Source organism: Suncus etruscus, chromosome 3 (genome assembly GCF_024139225.1).
Source record: "Suncus etruscus isolate mSunEtr1 chromosome 3, mSunEtr1.pri.cur, whole genome shotgun sequence".
NCBI lineage: Eukaryota > Metazoa > Chordata > Mammalia > Eulipotyphla > Soricidae > Suncus > Suncus etruscus.
In genome coordinates, this window is record NC_064850.1 from 67,211,455 (window position 1) to 67,232,195 (window position 20,741).

General features: G+C 39.9%; 1 protein-coding gene across 2 annotated transcripts in view; it reads right to left on the bottom strand.

Moving 5' to 3' along the window:
* The window catches only part of PPP1R12B (protein phosphatase 1 regulatory subunit 12B), a 254,079-nt gene that overhangs the window by 133,237 nt on the left and 100,101 nt on the right, over positions 1 to 20,741 (bottom strand). Inside the window, exons 10-14 of one of the 2 annotated variants that reach the window (XM_049770621.1) lie at positions 19,229 to 19,432; positions 17,784 to 17,866; positions 15,531 to 15,656; positions 11,927 to 12,109; positions 6,990 to 7,169 (exon numbers count right to left, since the gene is read on the bottom strand). In XM_049770621.1, coding sequence (XP_049626578.1) covers positions 6,990 to 7,169; positions 11,927 to 12,109; positions 15,531 to 15,656; positions 17,784 to 17,866; positions 19,229 to 19,432 — 776 coding nt within the window. The remainder of the gene's footprint in view (positions 1 to 6,989; positions 7,170 to 11,926; positions 12,110 to 15,530; positions 15,657 to 17,783; positions 17,867 to 19,228; positions 19,433 to 20,741) is intronic. The other variant, XM_049770622.1, reaches the window with a different exon arrangement.

The following is a 20,741-nucleotide window of genomic DNA, read 5'->3' on the forward strand; positions in this document are numbered from 1 at the left end:
GCAGAACCAGGAAAAACCCTTGAGCACCACCTGGTGTGGCTCAAAATATAAAACAAAACAGAACAACATAGAAGTCTATTTTAATGAAGCTACTTTTTTTTTTTTTTTTTGGTTTTTGGGCCACACTCGGCAGTGCTCAGGGGTTACTCCTGGCTGTCTGCTCAGAAATAGCTCCTGGCAGGCACGGGGGACCATATGGGACACCAGGATTCGAACCAACCACCTTTGGTCCTGGATCGGCTGCTTGCAAGGCAGCTGTGCTATCTCTCTGGGCCCAGGAAGCTATTTTTTTAAAAAGGCCTTTTGACTAATTCTATGTAACTTTACTTCATTCAACATTCTTCAGCCTTTTTAACATCTGCAGAGTAGCACATGCCCTGCAGAGTAGTGGATGGACCAGCAGTTTTTCCCTTACCTAAGCATTCACTTCAGCCCTTTGAGCTTTCTATCCTCCATACATGCATCAGCACTGATCTGAGGACCAGGGGCTGAGAAACACCCAGATAACCCACCATTTCACAAATTCATTTAGCCACAGAATACTTTTATCTGGGACTGGAGAGATAGCAAAGCGATAGGGCATTTGATTTGCATGCAGCCGACCTGGGACAGACCTGAGTTCGATTTCTGGCATCCCATATGGTTCCCCAAGCCTGCCAGGAGCGATTTTTGAGCACCAGAACCAGGAGTAACCCCTAAGCATCACTGCGTGTGGCCCAAAAGCCAAAAACTAATAATAAATAAATCAAAAAAGAATACCTTTATCTTTTTTCTTTATTTAAATCTACATAACACAAGATAATTACAGATATGCGTCAGTGCCATAACCTCTCTCAGCTTCAGGGATATTAAACTTTTTTCCTTTTTTTTTTTTTTTTAATAAAATATTTATTTAAGCACCATGATTACAAGCATGATTTTAGTTGGGTTTCAGTCATAAAAAGAAAAACCCCCACCCTTCACCAGTGCAACATTCCCACCACCAAAGAACTTGTTTCTGATATTTATTGTATTACCTCTAAAATACCATGCTGCTACCTCTCATAGAAAACCTCTAGTTATGAGACTGGAGAAATAGAATGGAGGTAGGGCATTTGCCTTGCATGCAGAAGGACGGTGGTTCAAATCCTGGCATCCCATAGGTCCCCCGAGCCTGCCAGGAGCGATTTCTGAGCATAGAGCCAGGAGTAATCCTTGAGTGCCTCCCATAGAGCCAGGAGTAATCCTTGGTGCCTCCCGGTGTGACCTCCCTCCAAAAACAAACAAACAAATGAAAACTCCTAGATACTTTTCAAAATTCAACAATAGTCACTCCCTGTGATCCACCTTTCTGCCATCCTCCTCAGTCTAACTTAGATTTCCCAACTCTGTGGTCTCACAGAAAACCTATTTATCATAACACATAACAATGATCAGGACAATATCTTTTGTTGTAGTGCTGGGATCAAATCTAAGGAGATACATATGCAAGGCAAGTGCCCTTCTACTGAGCTCCAGTCTAGCCTTGGTAACTGTATTGTCATATTTGATTTGCTTGGCTATCTTCTCACAACATATACATTAAGCTCCTATGAGGTTTAAAGAATGATTTTCTTTGCCTTTTATCCTTAACACCTTTCTGTGCCTCGCACACAACAGTCCCTCATAGCCTTATTAGATGACCTATATCTAAGTAGGACTTAACATGTTAGATACAATATTATAAAATGTTTATGTGTTCAGGACCATTATTGATTCATTCACATAACTACAGGTATGCCTATTTTTAAAATAGCTGGCTACTTCTAATAGTTATCAACTGAAATAGTGTGAAGTTTGTTATGCTTTCAAAAATTACATAATCCTGGGCCCAGAGAGATAGCACAGCGGCGTTTGTCTTGCAAGCAGCTGATCCAGGACCAAAGGTGGTTGGTTCGGAATCCCGGTGTCCCGTATAGTCCCCCGTGCCTGCCAGGAGCTATTTCTGAGCAGACAGCCAGGAGTAACCCCTGAGCACTGCCGGGTGTGGCCCAAAAATTTACATAATCCTGAAGTTCTATAGTCATGTAAACCCATGGTGATTCAATTTTAAAATTCCATTTAAGGGACCAGCGATATAGCTCTGCGATGGAGCAATGCCTGACATGTGGAAGCCTTCGGATTAATCCCTGACACCAAATTAAGGTCCTGGCACTGCATGATGTGACTCTATTGGCCCTGAAGCACCACATCACTGGGTGCAACCACTGAACAGCCCAGTCTGCAGTCAAACTGAATAGCACTAGGAGTAGGTCCCATGTCCCCTGAGCAGTGCTAGGGAAGACCTCCAAATACATAAATAATGAAACTACCACAAGTTGGTTGCATTTATGAATATCTTAGTACCTGCATGTATTAACTCTTCCTTGTGATGCATCAATGTCAGCATTTATAAATTATTTGTGGACTCATCTTTGGTAGGAAATTGTTTTTAAAAACTCTCTTAGTCCTTGGCTGTAGATGTGCTTCTTCTTTTTTTTTTTTGGTTTTGGTTTTGGTTTTTTATCATACCCAGCAGCGCTCAAGGGTTATTCCTGGTTCTACACTCAGAAATTGCTTCTGGCAGGCTCGGAGGACCATATGGGACGCCAAGATTTGAACCACCGTCCTTCTGCATGCAAGACAAATGCCATACCTCCATTCTATCTATCTCTCCGGCCCCTAGATGTTTTATTTTTGGTTTTTGAGCCACAACCAGTGGTGCTCAGGGTTTACTCCTGGCTATTGGCTGAGAAATAGTTCCTGGCAGGCATGGGGGACCATATGGGACGCCGGGATTCGAACCAACCACCTTAGGTCCTGGATCAGCTGTTTGCAAGGCAAATACCGCTGCGCTATCTCTCCGGCCCCTAGATGTTTTTTTTTTTTGAGGGGGGGGTCACATCTGGCAGCACTCAGGGGTTACTCCTGGCTCTACGCTCAGAAATTGCCCCTGGCAGGCACAGGGGACCACATGGGATGCCAGAATTCGAATCACCATCCTGCATGAAAGGCAAATGCCTTACCTCCATGCTATCTCTCCGGCCCCTAGATGTATTTCTTTAAGGTGATTTGAAACTTGCAATTCTATGGCTCCAGGATTTACATCTAACTTCTCTGTTAAATATCCAAACTATATAAGTAATAAAAATTTCCCACAAGAGGGGCCGGGCGGTGGCGCTAAAGGTAAGGTGCCTGCCTTGCCTGCGCTAACCTTGGACGGACCGCGGTTCGATCCCCCGGTGTCCCATATGGTCCCCCAAGCCAGGAGCAACTTCTGAGCACATAGCCAGGAGTAACCCCTGAGCGTTACTGGGTGTGGCCCAAAAACCAAAAAAAAAAAAAATTTCCCACAAGAGTTTTCTCTATTCCTAACCAAATGCTTGAAGAGTACTTCTTTGGAAAAATTATCCTGTTCGTGGGGCTGGGCGGTGGCGCTAATGGTAAGGTGCCTGCCTTGCCTGCGCTAGCCTCGGACGGACCGCGGTTCGATCCCCCGGCATCCCATATGGTCCCCCAAGCCAGGAGCGACTTCTGAGCGCATAGCCAGGAGTAACCCCTGAGCATCACCGGGTGTGGCCCAAAAACCCAAAAAAAAAAAAAAAAAAAATTATCCTGTTCGTGACTGGCAGTCCTTTGGAAATTCCAGCTTTATGCAGATTCTTGGCCACAGTTCCCTGTTTGGTCAGGTTCAAACCATGCTTCCTTCACTCACACATGGCATTGAAATGTGTGTCCAAACTCCTCAGTCTACTACATAGATTTTATTTTATTTGAATGCTGGACAACTCAAGCTATTCATTTTTTAAGCTCAACTAACTATACTTTCCTACATTTATAAAGGAAAAGAGGTCCTTGAAAATGTCATCTACCACACTGCCAGACAATTCTAAAAAATATTTGAGCCTTTTTTTCTATCTCTTCTCTTTTTTGGGGGGGTGGGGGGAGAGGAGGCACACTTAGTTATACTCAGGAATCACTCCTGGAAAGCTCAGGCAACCATATGAGGTGCCAGGGATTAAATCCAGGTCAGCTGCATGTACTGACACCATAATTTAAGAAAAGTTAAAATCAAAAGGCCCACCATGCTCCCCCAGTGCAGATGGCTGAGAAAAGACCTCAAAGATAGGTTGCTTTCTTGAAAAGTAAGAGTGGTATTTCTCAAGCTTAGTAAGTTTCAAACAATAGTTGCAAACATATATTTGGCCCAATAAAAATCTCCTTGCTATTGTGCAAAGTATGTATATAGTATGTATAGTATATTGTGCAAAGTATGTATATAGTATGTATAGTATATTGTGCAAAGTATGTATATAGAAAGTAAATGTTTACGTTCAGATGACAAAAATTAGTACATACAAATATGGCTTTGATTACATATTACTTTACCTGGGAAAATCAGCATCAAGAGAAACATAAAAATGACTTTGTAATTCTCAAAATAAAGTTAGTTTTTTAAACGATATTCTGCTCAGATGAAAGGAGCCCTTTGTAGGAACACCTGGCAAGCCTGTTAATCTTTTAATTTATATCAGAATTGACAACCAAGTCCAGCCTAGGAGTAAAATCCTTTGAGATGTTGAAGTTTGCCTTTAGATACCAGAGATATCTCTGGCTCAACTCCCCTCTGTCTTTTAATTGAAACTTATTATTCAGAAGATTTGGCCTGTGAATTAACTGTTGTGAAGAAATTTATAGATCAAACAGTATGTACTGATAAGCTTGTTGCTAACAAAAAAGTACAATTTTTTTAACCTTGCAAAAAAGCAGAGGTAGGCAGTCTTTCACAAGTAAAATTCATGTTTAAATACACCCTGTAGCATTCAATAGACAGACACAGAATTATGATCCACCACAACAACTGAGTGTGTCTCCTTCCTTCGCTGAATCCTGCACACACTTTCCTGGAGACCCGGAGAACTTCCCTGAAGTGTACGGACAAGGAGGCATGGCATGCATGCAAGGCAAGTACCCTACCTGCTGTACTGTTGCTCCAAACTTTACCCATCTCTTTACCACTCTCTCTCAGTGAATGACTCTGTTCTCGCCTATGCACCTTCCCTCTGCAATGGGCCTTGCTGGTCATCTCACACACTTATATGCTCTTCGCTAATCAAATTCATATGCAATATCCAGAATTTAAGAATAAAGTGAATTATATCTTTTTACTTTGGATTTAAATCTTCTAGTGATGGGTCAGTGAGATGGTACAAAATACTGCCTTGCAAGTGGCCAACCATACATAGTTCATGCCCCAATACCACATATAGTTCCTTGAATACAGCCAGGAGTGATCTCTGAACTGAAAGCCAGGAGTAAATTTTCAGCACGGTTGGGTATGGCCAAAAACAAATAAAATCCTTCCAACCGATATAGCCCAACAATTCTACTCTAGGTATATGTGCTCATGTGCATGCACAAGTGTGCACATGTCCAAGAGAAATAGAGATGTGTACTAATAGAGAAACATGTTTACACTAAAACTTGTATGTAAATGTCTATAGTAACATTACATAACAATCAAAAGGTGGAAAATAACTCAAATGTCCACCAACATGATTGACAAAGAAAATGAGTTATATGCACACAATGAAATAGCATTTGGCCATGAAAAATAAAAAAGTACTGACACATGCTACAACTCACATGAATGAACCTTGACAACATAATCCTAAGAGAAAGAAGCCACTTTTAAAAAGCTACATGCTGGTCTCATTTATCTGCCAGGTCCAGAACTGGCACCTCTACAGAGACAGAAAGACCCTGACTGATTAGGCCTAAGGTGAAATGGGGAGATGGGAAAGATAATAGCTAAAGGATTTGAGATTTCTTTTTCAGATGATGAAAATCATCTAAAATTGACTTGTGGATGAGTCATGAATATATGGTCTAAGTTTTTATTAACTCTCTTGCCTTAAATATATTACTAGGGCCAGAGCAATAGTTCCAAAGGTTGGAGCACATACTCTGCACATAGGAGCTCTGTGCTCAATCCCAGCACAGTATGGTCCCTTTATCACCTGCCAGGAATAGTCCCCAAGTACCAACTGGGTGTGGCTTGAAAAGATTATTATATTAAAAAAAGCATGTCTCTCTGTGTGTAGGGTGAAGGGATTGATAGCCTGGTTTTAAAGTAAATTTGAAACTCCCAAATAAAATACATTCTATTTTTCTATCCCATTTATTTTACAAGCAGGAAAAAAAAAAGGCCCTTTTGACTTAGTCTACATCTTTCAAGATTTCTTTTTTTTTTTTTTTTTTTTTTGGTTTTTGGGCCACACCCGTTTGACGCTCAGGGGTTACTCCTGGCTATGTGCTCAGAAATCACCCCTGGCTTGGGAGGACCATATGGGACACCGGGGGATCGAACCGCGGTCCATCCGCTTGCAAGGCAGACACCTAACCTGTAGCGCCACCTTCCCGGCCCCAATTTCAAGATTTCTTAATGCTGACAATAAAAAACTTCTTGGATTCTATCTTTAATTTCTTTGTCGATGTCTGAGTACTCTCTCATAATTTTCCATTTGAGAAGCTGCAGAATAGTCAGTTAATGTTCTTCTAGCATACCATCATTTATGTTTCACTTCCTTTTCTGGCATTCTCCTTAAATCAAGTCAAATGTGTAGCCTAGTTCTAGTTTTCTGCACCTTTTATCACACTGTTTCTTTTCTTTGCTGCTAGGAAAATCTGACTTCCCAGAACAAAATGAACGTCCTTCTCTGCACTTCAGGTTCTCCCTCACAGAATGGGAAATACGTGTCAGGAAGGTTTGGCAAAAGACAAAGAGAGAAGAGCTATCTATGCCTAGATCCATAAGATACTATATCTTATGCCAAAAGGTCAGAAACAGTGAAGACTCATATTCAAAATACCAGACCATAAAAGTAAGACAAAGACTTTTCCCATAAATTTTAGATTTTCAAGGTGGCAAATAAAGACCCTTTTATTTGCAAAAAGAAAAAAAAAGACAAGGAATTCAGCACATAACATACCTCCTTCTCTCCTTGGCTTCCACAGAGTCCGTCTCAGGAGTGGAGAGCACAGTGGCACTTGTAACCCCATTGGCAGTACTAGGCGGAGGGCGGTTGGTGATTACACAGAGCGGGGTGCTAGAAGAGACATTGTCTACTGTTTTCTCTGCAGTTGAGTCAGCCTGGGATTTGTAAGGAGACCTGAGGGGGGAAAAGAGAAAGAATACAAGGAGAAAGAATGATCAGGCAGGCTATACAACAAAGCATTGGCAGAGACAGATTGCTCAGTAGAGATTTAATTGGAGAATTAGCTTGCTTAAAATGTGTTGGCTTTGGTTTTTTAAATTATTATCATTATTATTTGGGGGAGGATGAAGCCACATTTGGCTGTGTTTAGGGGCTGCAGCTGGCTCTACCCAGGGCTCACTCTTGGCAGTGCTTAGGGAACATGGCCAAAGAGGGGATGGCATTTGAGACCCTAGCATGCAAAGCATGGACTGAGTCCTTTGAGCTCACTGTCCCGGCAGAAGAGTGGGGTTTTTTTTTTGTTTGTTAGTTTGTTTTTTAAATCTCAATCCTTAAATCATAGACAAATATGATTAAATATTCAATCTCATATACTCTGGCTAAGGAGTTTACATTCACAAGAAATTGTTTGGGGGGAGTGTGAGCTTTTAAATTAATTAATTAAATAAAAGCTGTTACACAGGCAAATTAACTAGTGACATATGTAAGAGTTCTTGAAGTGACTCTGAAATACCATCTGGTCTCCACACATGCACACAGAGACAGGGCTCTCCACACATGAAAACAATACTAAAATCACTTACGATATTAGATTTCCCGGCCCTTAATTCACAGAGCAGCGAGAGGCTCCGTGATAGCCCTCAGCCTATAACCATCTTCTCGGATTAGCCAGAGATATCTGATAAATACATACAGCCGCAGTGGGACTAGTTCTCCCTCAACTAATGCAGCAACTGCTCTCTCCTTTAACTACATGCCCACTTGTCTATGTTTGCAACTGCAAAACATAAAAAAGAGACTCCCAAACTTGAAGGCTTCTATATGTAAACTTAATCACAGGCTTCCTGACAGCAACAAGCTATATAATTAGACTCCTTTACATGAAAACAAGATCTTTGTTTCTTAACAAAGAGTTGATAGCAACCATTGGCTCTCCACCCAAAAAGCTATAATTTGTGATGTTAGTTTGTTGCTGGGGTAACAAAGATCCAAAATTGATTGTTGCAGAGATGGGGAAAGCAATGAAAATATAAATTGCTAAAAATATGGTTGTTTTTCTTTTTTCACATATTCACAAGTACTAACCATACTGTTTACAAGATCATTTTCAAATAGTCACATTATCAGAATCAGCAAGAAATAATTCATAAAATCTAAATATGGTACCTAGAAGCAAATAAATAAAAGTTTGAAGTGTAATCTGAAAATTACAACTACTTCTCTAGAGACAATTAATGACTCACATAAAAGGTAAAATTTTACATTCATTCTTTAATTTAAAAAAAATGAAGGGAAGTAATTCCCTAGACACACGAGATATATGAGGCTCAGACACACTAGTTAAATTAGCAAAACTATGCATCAAAATCTGACCTAAAATTAAATTTGGTAAATAACAGTTTGATCTCTGTATGCCAGGGGTTTTATTTTATTAAATCACATAACAGGACTTTTATTCTGAAGCAAGGTATGATTTTACAAGTAGAAGGCTCCAGAATGGACTCAGAGGCTTTGAAAACAATTGAGGCAGCTTATGCCAGCTTAACCTCTCTGATTTCTTCTTTCATAAAATGGGAATTGCAATGTCTTAAAATTCAGGGTGGAAAAATAATGTATGCAGAACACATACTAAAATGCCCAGAATAAGACATAATCACAGTGGCAATAAAATAATGAAACAGATAAGAGCTTGAAAATAGACAAATCTAGGTTTAGTTCTGCCATAGTTCCATAGCAACTATATGGATTTGGGGGGCTTTGGTCCCCCAAATGATTAAGCTTTTGTTCTCAATTTCCTTATCTATAAGATAAATCATATTTCATACATTAGAAGACCGACCCTTCATGAGATCATATATAATTTAAGTGTACAGAACTAGCTAGCTAATTTATACTCATTCTCCTTCTCTTCCTTACTAACAAAATTTAGCTATTATTGGTAGTAATGGTGTACCTATTTAAAAAAAACAAAACAAAACATTTTCTGGGTAGTGGAACAATAGTGTAGTGGAGCAGTGGTCCTCAAACTTTTTAAAGACCTTCAGACCGTTGAAGGGAGGGACTATAGTAAAAACAAAAACTATGAACAAATTCCTATGCACACTGCATATATCTTATTTTGAAGTGAAGAAACAAAATGGGAACAAATACAATATGTGACCTGTGGACCATAGTTTGAGGACCACTGGTAGAGAGGGTGCTTGCCTTGCACATGGCCAGCCTATTTGATCCTCAACCAACCATATGGTCCCCCAAGCACTGACAGAAGCAATTCCTGAGTGCAGAGTCAGGAGCAATCTATGAGCATTACCTATGAGCATTACCAGAGTGACCCAAAAATAAAAATATAAATATAAAAAAACACTTTCTGAATTGGAATTATACTACAGGGGGTTAAGGCATTTGCCTTACATAAGTCAATTCCTGTTCAATTCACAGCACAGTATGGTCCTCCAAGTATGGCTGAAAGTGTTCCAAAGCACCCCTAGGTATAGCTCCCAAACCCCAAGACATTTCTAATAAAAAATAAATTCTAATATAACAATAAAGTAATATCTACACTTTTCAAGTCTTCCTGACTGAGAGAGGTAGCCAGAAATATAAAAGAAGAAAATCAATGCTTCTGAGAAAAATCTCAGTTCAAATTCCCTCTTGTATTCCCCCATATCCTCTTCCTTTGATGCTGACTGTGGCCATGATGGCCAGTCTTCAGCAGATATTCTAGATCCAAGGAAACTCAAGGACTAAACCAAAATCTGAGCAGAAAAGTGAAAGAAGTCTGTGCTTTTTTTTTGTTTTGTTTTGGGCCCATACCCATTTGATGCTCAGGGGTTACTCCTGGCTAAGCGCTCAGAAATTGCCCCTGGCTTGGAGAGACCATATGGGATGCCGGGGGATCGAACCGCGGTCCTTCCTTGGCTAGCGCTTGCAAGGCAAACACCTTACCTCTAGTGCCACTTCACCAGCCCCAAATCTGTGTTTTTTAATGTTTTCGCCTACCTATATCAGGACTTTATTAAAAGACAGAGAAAGAACAAACCTTTGTATATTTCATACTTTAATCTTTGAATTTATTGTTATGTGTGAGTAAACCAAATCCCAATATAATTTATGTTATGTACATAACTTAATGCCTGGCACGTAACAGAATTTAACAAATGGTGGCTATTAATATTTTCCCCCAGTGTTAGCTCTTAATAGTCAATCACATACCATTTTTTCCATTTGAGGGTAATATCTGCCCTGTCTATCCAAATGGATTAGTATGAAGATCTAATACATTTATATAATTATATTGTGTTATATTAATGACTTAGCATAAGCCTGTCCTTCTGCTAGAGCAATTGAACTATTATATAATATATTCCTATACAATTACACAGTATTATTGTAAATAACCCATCCTTGGTCTATCCCTCCTAGTCAAATACATAATCATTTATTTTAGGGAAGGAAATCTAATACACTGACAATAACAAACAAGTACCACTATCAGTGGTACTCTTACAACAACACTATCATCAGTAACATTTTGGAGGAAATAATTAAAAATAGGTTTCACATTGCCATACCCCTAAACAAACATGCCTGACCACACACCAAGAATAAAAAAATGCAGTTAAAACTCTGTGCTAGAGCACCTCTCTAATAGGGAGCAGATTATGAGTTCAATCCCTGGCACCATCCACCTGTCCAAGTGCACTCCTGAAGGTCTGGGTCCTCAGTAACACATCTCCAGTGCCCACAAACAAATGTGTGAAACCCTTAGTTCTCAAAACAACAACAAAGAAAAGGCAAGGAGGAACTTTTTAAGAAGAAACCTATAAAAACAAAACAAAAACAGGGAGCTAGACGGGTCAGGGGCACATGAACCTATTTGATGTCAGCATTACATGGCCCCCAAGGACCAATGGATGTAGTTCAGGTGGTCCCAGGGCATCACAAGGCCTGAGCCATGATGCATCCTCTAGACTGTGCATTAAACCATTCAACCCAACTGGTTGAACATCAATGGTAGTGTCTCCAGGTCTCCCTGAGCACACCAACCCCCATCATGGTTAAAATCACAGCTAAATTCCTGGCAGGACTTGAATAACTGCAGTGGACCCTTACTACTACTCAGATGAGCTACAAATCAGGAAGACAAGGCCCGGTATCAAATTTAAACTGATGAAGGTGTCTGCTTCTCCTGCACTGAGGAAAGCAGAAGCAACTGTTCCCAACACACCATTCCCATCGGCTGGGAGCCTCAGGAAGGCTATTGAAGACTTTTGAAACAAGAACTCATTTTTCCTTTTGACATGATTTTATGTCATCCTCCCAAAAGACTAAATAAAAACTCTTCCTAATTGTAATTAGTGAAAAATTAGTAAATGTTATGTGAGGAATGTATCACAGGTGATGTTTGACAATAGTATGATCTTTAAGTTGTAACCACACCTGGCAAGGTTCTTCAAAGACAAAAGCAATCATATCAACCTGACATCTAAATACCAAGTACAATGATATGTAACCAATAATTACTCAATAAGCAATTAGTAACTAGCTAACACAAGACAAAGCAAATTCATACCCTCTAAGTTACAAACATTTTCACTATAATGCAAACTTGTGTCTGCAGTGACAAAGTCTCTTTGCTTAGTGTTCACACGTGTTTTCCAGAGGCATTAGCTTTGGTGACTGTAACTCACACTGGCTCCAAGAAGCCTTACCTGCCATGGCGAACAGATGCAGTAGTGTCTGCACTGATTGGTGCAGGGCAAGAAAAGGCAGGTTGCCACTCGATGCCCTGAGAGGTAGATGAACCAATGGTAATGGGTGAGGTAGCAGAAGATGAATTGCGATTGGCTGAAATGTAGGGACTTGTGGGGTCACTACTTCTACCAAATGAAGCACTGCAAAACAGCACACAGTCACTTTCTTCAGGACACGCTGCCACCCACCACTTTCCAGCACCACCTTCCCACCAAAATTGTGCACATATAAAGAATGTAGCCCAAAGAGAGGGTATGAAAACTGAGAAGTAGAGTGATCAAACCCAGCTAGAGCTGGGTCACTGGCAGCAAGCAGACATGAGTCAATCATCCAAAAGAGAGAAGGAATATAAAGAAGGAACAAGAAAAATCAAGAGTGAATACATTAATAGAGCTTAAGATAAATGATTAGGAATAGAATATCTTGAGTATAAAAATAATTCCCATTATATCCCAATGCAAAAAAATCATGCAACCTCAAATGTCTACCTGATGTAGAAGTAGCAAAAGCTAAAGTAAGATCAAGACTATAGAAAGGTTTGGGAATTGAAAATTAAATTTTTAATTGAAATTAAAATTGAAATTGAGATAGAAAATTAAAGAGTGGCCCGGAGAGATAGCACAGTGGCGTTTGCCTTGCAAGCAGCCGATCCAGGACCAAAGGTGGTTGGTTCGAATTCCGGTGTCCCATTGGTCCCCCGTGCCTACCAGGAGCTATTTCTGAGCAAACAGCCAGGAGTAATGCCTGAACACCGCTGGGTGTAGCCCAAAAACCAAAAAAAAAAAAAAAAAAAAAAAAAAGAAAGAAAGAAAGAAAGAAAAGAAAGAAGAAAGAAAGAAAGAAAGAAAGAAAGAAAGAAAGAAAGAAAGAAAGAAAGAAAGAAAGAAAGAAAGAAAGAAAGAAAGAAAGAAAGAAAGAAAGAAAGAAAGAAAGAAAGAAAGAAAGAAAGAAAGAAAGTTAAAGAGAAGAAAATAAATACAAGAAAAATTCTGAAAAAATTACTTTGAGAAGAGCAATTATGTAATCCAAAGGAAAAAATATCTTTAGGAGAACTTAAAGTCTTTTTTTGTTTTGTTTTGTTTTGTTTTGTTTTGTTTGGGCCACACCCAGCAATGATCAGTGGTTACTCTTGGCTCTGCACTCAGGAATTACTCCTGGTGGTGCTCAGGGATCAAAACTGTGGGATAGCTGGATACAAGGCCAGTGCCTTACCCTCTGTTTAAGAATCTAGGACTTAGGTCTTAAGCAAAGAAAGTAGTAATGTATAAGCATTAGAAAACAGTATTTTGAATTCAACTGAAGACAGGTAAGAACCAACTGAATTACAGAAAAAATTATTTGGGGTAGACTACAAGACACCTCAACTATAATGACACAGTGTGGGTGGGTGGGTGGGGTTTTGTAGGCAGGGTGATGTGCCCAAAAGAAGCATTGAAGTACCTTCTGAAAAGAGGCATTTACTCTGTTTGTTTGTTGTTGTTGTTGTTTTGTTTTTGAGTCACACCCGGCATCGATCAGGGGTTACTCCTGGCTCTATGCTCAGAAATCGGCCCTGCCAGGCATGGGAGATCATATTGGATACTGGGATTCAAACCACTGTCTTTCTGCATGAAAGGCAAAAGCCTTACCTCTATGCTATCTCTCTGGCCCCTACTCTATTATTTTAAAGAAATTTTTCTTAAAGAGAAATATAATAAAATAAATAAATATATAATAAATAAAATAAAATAAAGAGAATATGGAAAGTGTACTGAGGTTTGGCATAACCCAATAATAATAAAATTTGTTGGTAATGATAGCACGTAATTAATTTCCCCCCATTATTGGGGAGCACTGGTCTCCCAAATAGACCCAGATACCCTCAGATTCTCTAGGCCTGCTGCAACAGCAGTTCAATGCAAGAATCTAAGGATGCAGTGTTGCTGGGTCCTGTGGGGCTAGGAACTGTGCAAGTTACGCTGGCAGTACTTGGGAGCCTCCAGAGTCACACTCAGCAATGCTAAAGGGACCATTTGACACAAGAATCAAATCAAGGTCAGCTACATGTAAGGCATGATCTTTATCCTAGTACTTTTTCTCCAGCCCATGAGTTGTTTGCTTTCAAAAGACCATAATATAAGATTTTGTAAAACCAAAAAATACATTAGGATTATAGAAGAAGAACATCTTCAGAAAACCAAGGTTTGAAGCTAGTTTTACCTCTGCTCAGAAATGTGCTCAATAGTTACTATGTGCCACCACAGACAGAGCAGTCCCTCTATCTTCTGTCCACCATAATTAGATCAAATGCCATTTGTCAGTCCATTTGTGGATGATTTGGATCACAAAAATATCACAACCCACCACAAAATAACAACATGCCTAAAAATTGAATGACGGCTTTCTCTATTCCCTAGATCTGGAACACTATTTACTTAGAAATATATTTTTTTCTTACACCTAACAATAAGGAGGAACATTAGTGCATCTAGATAAACTTAAGGTTCTAGACTTGAAGACAGATAGATGACAGCCTTATTAGTACCAAAACACCAATTTGTATAGTAATTTCTGTGTCATGAAATTCACTGTCTTCTCTCAAAGTTCATCCCTTTCTTACAAGATGAGCCTAAAGACAGGAACCACATTAAAAGGTATAGTGGATGTTTTAATTCCTATGTTCTAACACTGCCTAGCTAATTATATTATTCATAGCAAATGAAAATAAGTTTTGATCTCAAACATGTAGACTATGGTCAAGTCTGATTCAAGGGTAGCCAACCAATTGCCAAAAAGTCTAATGACAGCATAAAGAGACAGTTGGAAGGGTTAGGAAAGTGAAGTGACAGGAAGCAATGAGAATCAGATTCTTCCATATCAGAAGCAAAGATCAAATTAAGATGCTAAATAAGTACATTTTGTAGTTTTATGACTCTGGGAAAAGTGCTGTAATTGCTCGTTGGTATGTGGCAAAGAAAATAACTGCAGAAAAGGGGAAAATAGATGAGAAAAGGTAGAAAACCCATGTACCTTCTCTGCACCAAACTTGCGAGTTTCACATCTTGATGAATCTGAGGGTCATTAAAATCATAAAAAAACAAAAACAAAAAACAAAAAACAAAACTCAAGTCCCTAAGTTAACAACAGGTTTCAAAATGAAACTACTTCAAATGCACTACAAAACCAACCCCATGTCCCTCCCCATTCACCACCCTACAGGAATCCTGCCTCACCTCCCCATTTAGAATGGGAAATAACAGATACAAAAGGAACACTAGCTGGACATGGGATTTAAATCCAGTCTTGCTCAGAGGTGATTAGAAATCACTTCTAGGTGAAATTTTACTGGGACTGAGCGGGTGGAAAATTCATTATCTTTGGTGACAATTTAGAATGAATTCACTTTAATTCAGTCAAGAATATACATTTCAATTTAAAATTGGGCAATAAGTTAACCCCAAGGAATTTAATAGCAATTCCATTTTGATTCACTTTTGTGGTGCTAATCGGATATAACAGAGCATGCATTTTTTACCCAATACCATGGTCAAAAAGGACAATCATTTCCCACCACTGAGGCACCTTTTCAAGTAGCTTGACACATAGCAGGTAGGAGTGACGGCCTGTGGGGTTTCCTTCCCCTTGGCTTCATCCCGCCATAGGGGCCGGTTATAGGAGCCGCTCCTCACCAGGTTAACAGCTGACTCTCTGTGGAAAAATGGAAGAAAACCAAACAAATACTAGTTCTTAGCATCAGTTTCTGTACCTGATACAATGTAAAGAGGGAGAGAAGAGTCAAAAAGGAATACTGTAAGGGCTGGAGAGAGAGAGCAGGGAGAGTGCTTGCCCTGTATCAAGTCCACCTGGATTTGATTCCTGGCATGCCATATGGTCCCCTGAGCCATGCCAGGAGTGATTCCTAGCACAGAGTCAGGAGTAAGACCTGAGCACTGTTGGATGTGGCCCAACATGCCCCCCCAAATAGGAAAACTGTAATATGGCTAATTGCTGAAGAAATAAGATATATGCATTTTTCTTTCTTTTTGGGGGGAATTGGAGGATTCAAGTTTGATCCCTGGAACTGCATGGTTCTTCCCACACAGTATCACCAGAAAGAGGTTCCCCCCTCAAAAATAAAAAATAAATCAAAGCCAACTTGTTTTATTAGGTACCTAAATCTTTTTTTAATTATCTTTATTTAAACACTGTGATTACAAATATGATTGTAGTTGTATGATAACAGTCATGTAAAGAACACCCCCTTCACCAGTGCAAGATTCCCACCACCAATTTCCCAGATCTCCCTCCTCCCCACCCCACCCACACCTGTACTCAAGACAGGCTTTCTATTCCCCTCATTCATTCACATTGTTATGATAGTTTTCAGTGTAGTTATTTCTCTAACTACTAGGTACCTAAATCTTAAATAACTCTTTTATACTAACAAGTGACTTATTTCTCTGTTTGTTTTGGGGCCATATCCAACTGTATTTAGGACTTACTCCTGTGCCTTTGGGAACCATATGGGGTGTTGGGGATTGAACACAGAGTCAGGAATAGCCCTTATCACTCCAGATATGGTTGTATGCAAGACAAGTACCCTACCCATTGTACTATCTACTTGGATCATTTTTGTTCCTCTTTTAAAACTGATTTAATTTTAGTCATAAATTCTTAGGGGACAGGCCCGGAGAGATAGCACAGGGCGTTTGCCTTGCAAGCAGCCGATCCAGGACCAAAGGTGGTTGGTTCGAATCCCGGTGTCCCATATGGTCCCCCGTGCCTGCCAGGAGCTATTTCTGAGCAGACAGCCAGGAGTAACCCCTGAACACCACCGGGTGTGACCCAAAAAATAAAAAACAAAAACAAAAAAAAATTCTTAGGGGACTATTAAATGTTATTTAAAACATATAAGGTGGGTCTTGGGAGTGTGTATTTCTAACATATTTTCAGGTGATACCAATGTTACTTGCTCAGGACCACACCTTGAAAAGCAACATTCTAAATCTAGTTCTGCTGTGAGACACAGCAGCACTTCAAAATCCTTCTATTCATATTTAATTGATAAAGAAGACTTGAAATTTATTGACTCAGAAACTTTAGTTGATAGATGCAACTAAACATTTTTCACTTTTAACCAGATATAGGCCTTGAGTTGATACTAGGTACTTGGGAAACGAGTAAGCCAGGAATTCATTGTTACAGAACCTCTGGGTTCTGTAAAATAAACCCAAACCACACATAGGGGTTGAAGAGATAGTACAGAGCAAAGAATGCTTGTGTTGCACGTGGCCAACTAAGGCTCATTCCTTGGTATCTCACAGGGTTCCCTGAGCCCATCAGGAGTAATACCTAAGCTCCCATCTCTGCCAACACTGAGTAGGGTCAAAGTAGTCCTTAAGACAGTAATCACTAAGCTGGACACAAAAGGCAAAGAATGAGCAAAGCAAGGGAGTAAGGGCTGGGAGGTGAACTGAAAACACAAGGACCATCACTCATAATGTGCAATGGGCATTATATAGTCCTCACTGGTTCTCCAATGGGAAATACACATATGGTCAGAAGACCTCTGTTCCCAGCAGTGTTAAAGAACCATCTTTGGGGGCCGGGCAGTGGCGCTAGAGGTAAGGTGCCTGCCTTGCCTGCGCTAGCCTTGGACGGACCGCGGTTTGATCCCCCGGTGTCCCATATGGTCCCCCAAGCCAGGAGCGACTTCTGAGCGCACAGCCAGGAGTAACCCCTGAGCGTCACCGGGTGTGGCCCAAAAACCAAAAAAAAAAAAAAAAAAAAAAAAAAAAAAAAAAAAAACCATCTTTGGGCCTGCATTAAGATTACCTGTTCTCTTTCTCTTCAATGTCATTTGTACTGTTGAGCCTCCGGGGTCCTAGTGTACTAAAATAGGTTTTGTTTTCTTTCTCCTGTAAAATTAAAACACATACAGTATAGTGAAGGTACAGTGTGAAAGTAATTGTGTATCAACACAGTGTGAAACATTTTGGGTGAAAAAGCAGAACTTAAGATGTTTGGATAATGTCATTTCTAGATTCAATACTAATTCCAATTTGAGATATTTTAGAAAGCATTCATTTCAAAGGCTAGTTTTTAATGTTTCTCCATTAAAGAAAAAAAACAAAATATACTTCTCACAAAGCAGTTAGGTTGATTAATAAAAAATAGCAACACAGTAAGATCAAGTAATGACTCCACATACAGGTGGGGAAGGAGAGAGAGAGAAAGAGAGTGAGCGCCTTGAAAAAAACATTAACCAAAAGTTCCACTTTAAAGTTCTCAATAAAATAAAGTATTTTTGCTCTCTGCTCCCTCTTTCCCCTTCCTTCCTTCCTTCCTTCCTTCCTTCCTTCCTTCCTTCCTTCCTTCCTTCCTTCCTTCCTTCCTTCCTTCCTTCCTTCCTTTCCTTCCTTTCCTTCCCTTCCTTCCCTCTACTCCCCTCCCCTTCCCTTCCCTTCCTGAAAAAAAAAAACAAAACAAAACATTTCTTCCTCCAACTAACTTTTCCTTAAAATGCAGCTTCTTTAGGAATATGCAGAGTTAATTCAACCAATAAACCTGATCCTCTTGAGTAGTCTAGAAAAACACAATTTATCAACCAAAAGGACAAAATTATAAGGCAGCCATGATCCTAGAACAGAACATTAATTGAACCCTATAAAATCTGAAGCCAAAAACAAAAAAATGAAAAATGAGCTCATCGTAGATGAATGCTCAGATAAGCCATTCAGAAAGTGAGTCTGCGCTCACACTACTAAAAAAACCTTTAATTTTAACTACTAATAAAATTTTTTCTAAGTGAGCTTCACTAGGACCAACTGTGCACTAATGAACATTGCTTATAATCATCCAAAGAATAAATTATGGCATAAGTTCAAAGAAATCTTCTAGGTCATATTCAAATTTTCATGCTTATGGCTCATGTTCTTTGCACTACATTAAGAGTATGCGGGAGGATAAACTAAGCTAAGCCTCATAAAGTGTTTGCTTTGAGGTGTTTTGCCAAGCAAATAATAGAGGGCAAATAGCTGCTTGAATATCAATATACCTATTGTTTTAAAGACTTGGTACTGGGCAGGCATCTAGTCCAGCAGGAGGATTCTTGTAGTGCATGTAAAAGGCCCTGGGTTCAATTTTCAGGTGGGAGGAAGGGAGGGAAGCTTTCAACATCTAGAACAAACTAAAGACTATAAATTTTTTTCTTTGCTCCTGAGATTAAATTTTCATGAAAAAATATGCCTTAGAATTCCCTATGCCCATCTAAACTGTACCTTATCTTTGTTGTCCAGCAGAGCAGAAATTCGAGGGCTTGAGGATGAGCGATAGATGGAAGAACCCCGGTCCCGCAGAGCTTCTCTGGAATTGGCCACTTCACTCAGCATGTTGTGGCTGCCAGTTTTTCGTAGACCCAGTCTCCAAGAAGAAGGAGATTCATCTTTGGACTCTTCTGGCTTGTTAAAAAGGCTGGAGGAGTACTGTGAGACAAATAGAACCTGATGATCTTTTTTTTTTTTTTTTGGACTATTTGCCTTTTCTGCACATAGTTAAAGTTGAATGAAGTAAGATGAGGCAGTAAACAAATTCAATGGTAGGTTTTCTGCCAATGTTCCTTTCCTCACCTGGTAAATATCTTCAGGTTTTCTTTTTCTTGGAGTCATAAATACCCTCAAATGATGATGATGATGATGATGATGATGATGATGATGATGATGACGACAACTATTATTATTGCTATTTGACTTGGGAGCCACAACTGGAAGTGCTCAAGACTTACACCTGACTGTGGTTCAGGGATCACTCCTGACTGTGTTTGAGGGCTATATGGAGTGCCAAGGATCAAATTCAGGTTAGCTGCATGTAAGACAAGCATGCTGTACTATCTCTCTAGTCCTAGCCTCAGATTTTTTTTTTTTTTTTTTTTTTTTGTGGTTTTTGGATCACACCAGGCAGTGCTCAGGGGTTATTCCTGGCTCCATGCAAATTGCTCCTGGCAGGCATGGGGGACCATATGGGACGCCAGGATTTGAACCGATAACCTTCTGCATGAAAGGCAAATGCCTTACCTCCATGCTATCTCTCCGGCCCCATAGCCTCAGATTCTTAATGCAATGTTTCTACCTCACTGAATTGCTCTGATAAATTAAACACTATCTTCTCTCCCTATGTAATGTGGGTTGGAGAAATAGTACAGTGGATAGGATGCTTGCTTTGCATGCAGTCAACCCAGATCAAATCCATGGTATCCCATGGTTCTCTGACCACTGCCAGGAGTAATTCCTGAATGTAGAGCCAGGAGTAAACCCTGAGCATCACTAGGTATAGCCCCAAACAAACAAATAAATGAACAAAAAGTAGTTAAGAGGGGCCGGAGAGATAGCACAACAGTGTTTGCCTTGCAAGCAGCCGATCCAGGACCTAAGGTGGTTGGTTCAAATCCCGGTGTCCCATATGGTCCCCCGTGCCTGCCAGGAGCTATTTCTGAGCAGACAGCCAGGAGTAACCCCTGAGCACCGCTGGGTGTGGCCCAAAAACAAAAACAAAAAATAAATAAATAAAAAGAAAAAGAAAGGAAGAACATCCTAATACCAGAAAAGGAAGTTTTATAGAAAACTTGGACTATCTTTGATGAATTCATTTAGTCATAAAACATGGAAATCACTAAAGAATAGCACTAGCACAAAGACCAGTTTGTGGTATAACTGATGTATCATCAGCCAATAGTCTCTTCTGGGACTTAGGGGGGCCTCTGCAAGAAGAAACTAGTCGTTCGGTAGGCGCCCGGCT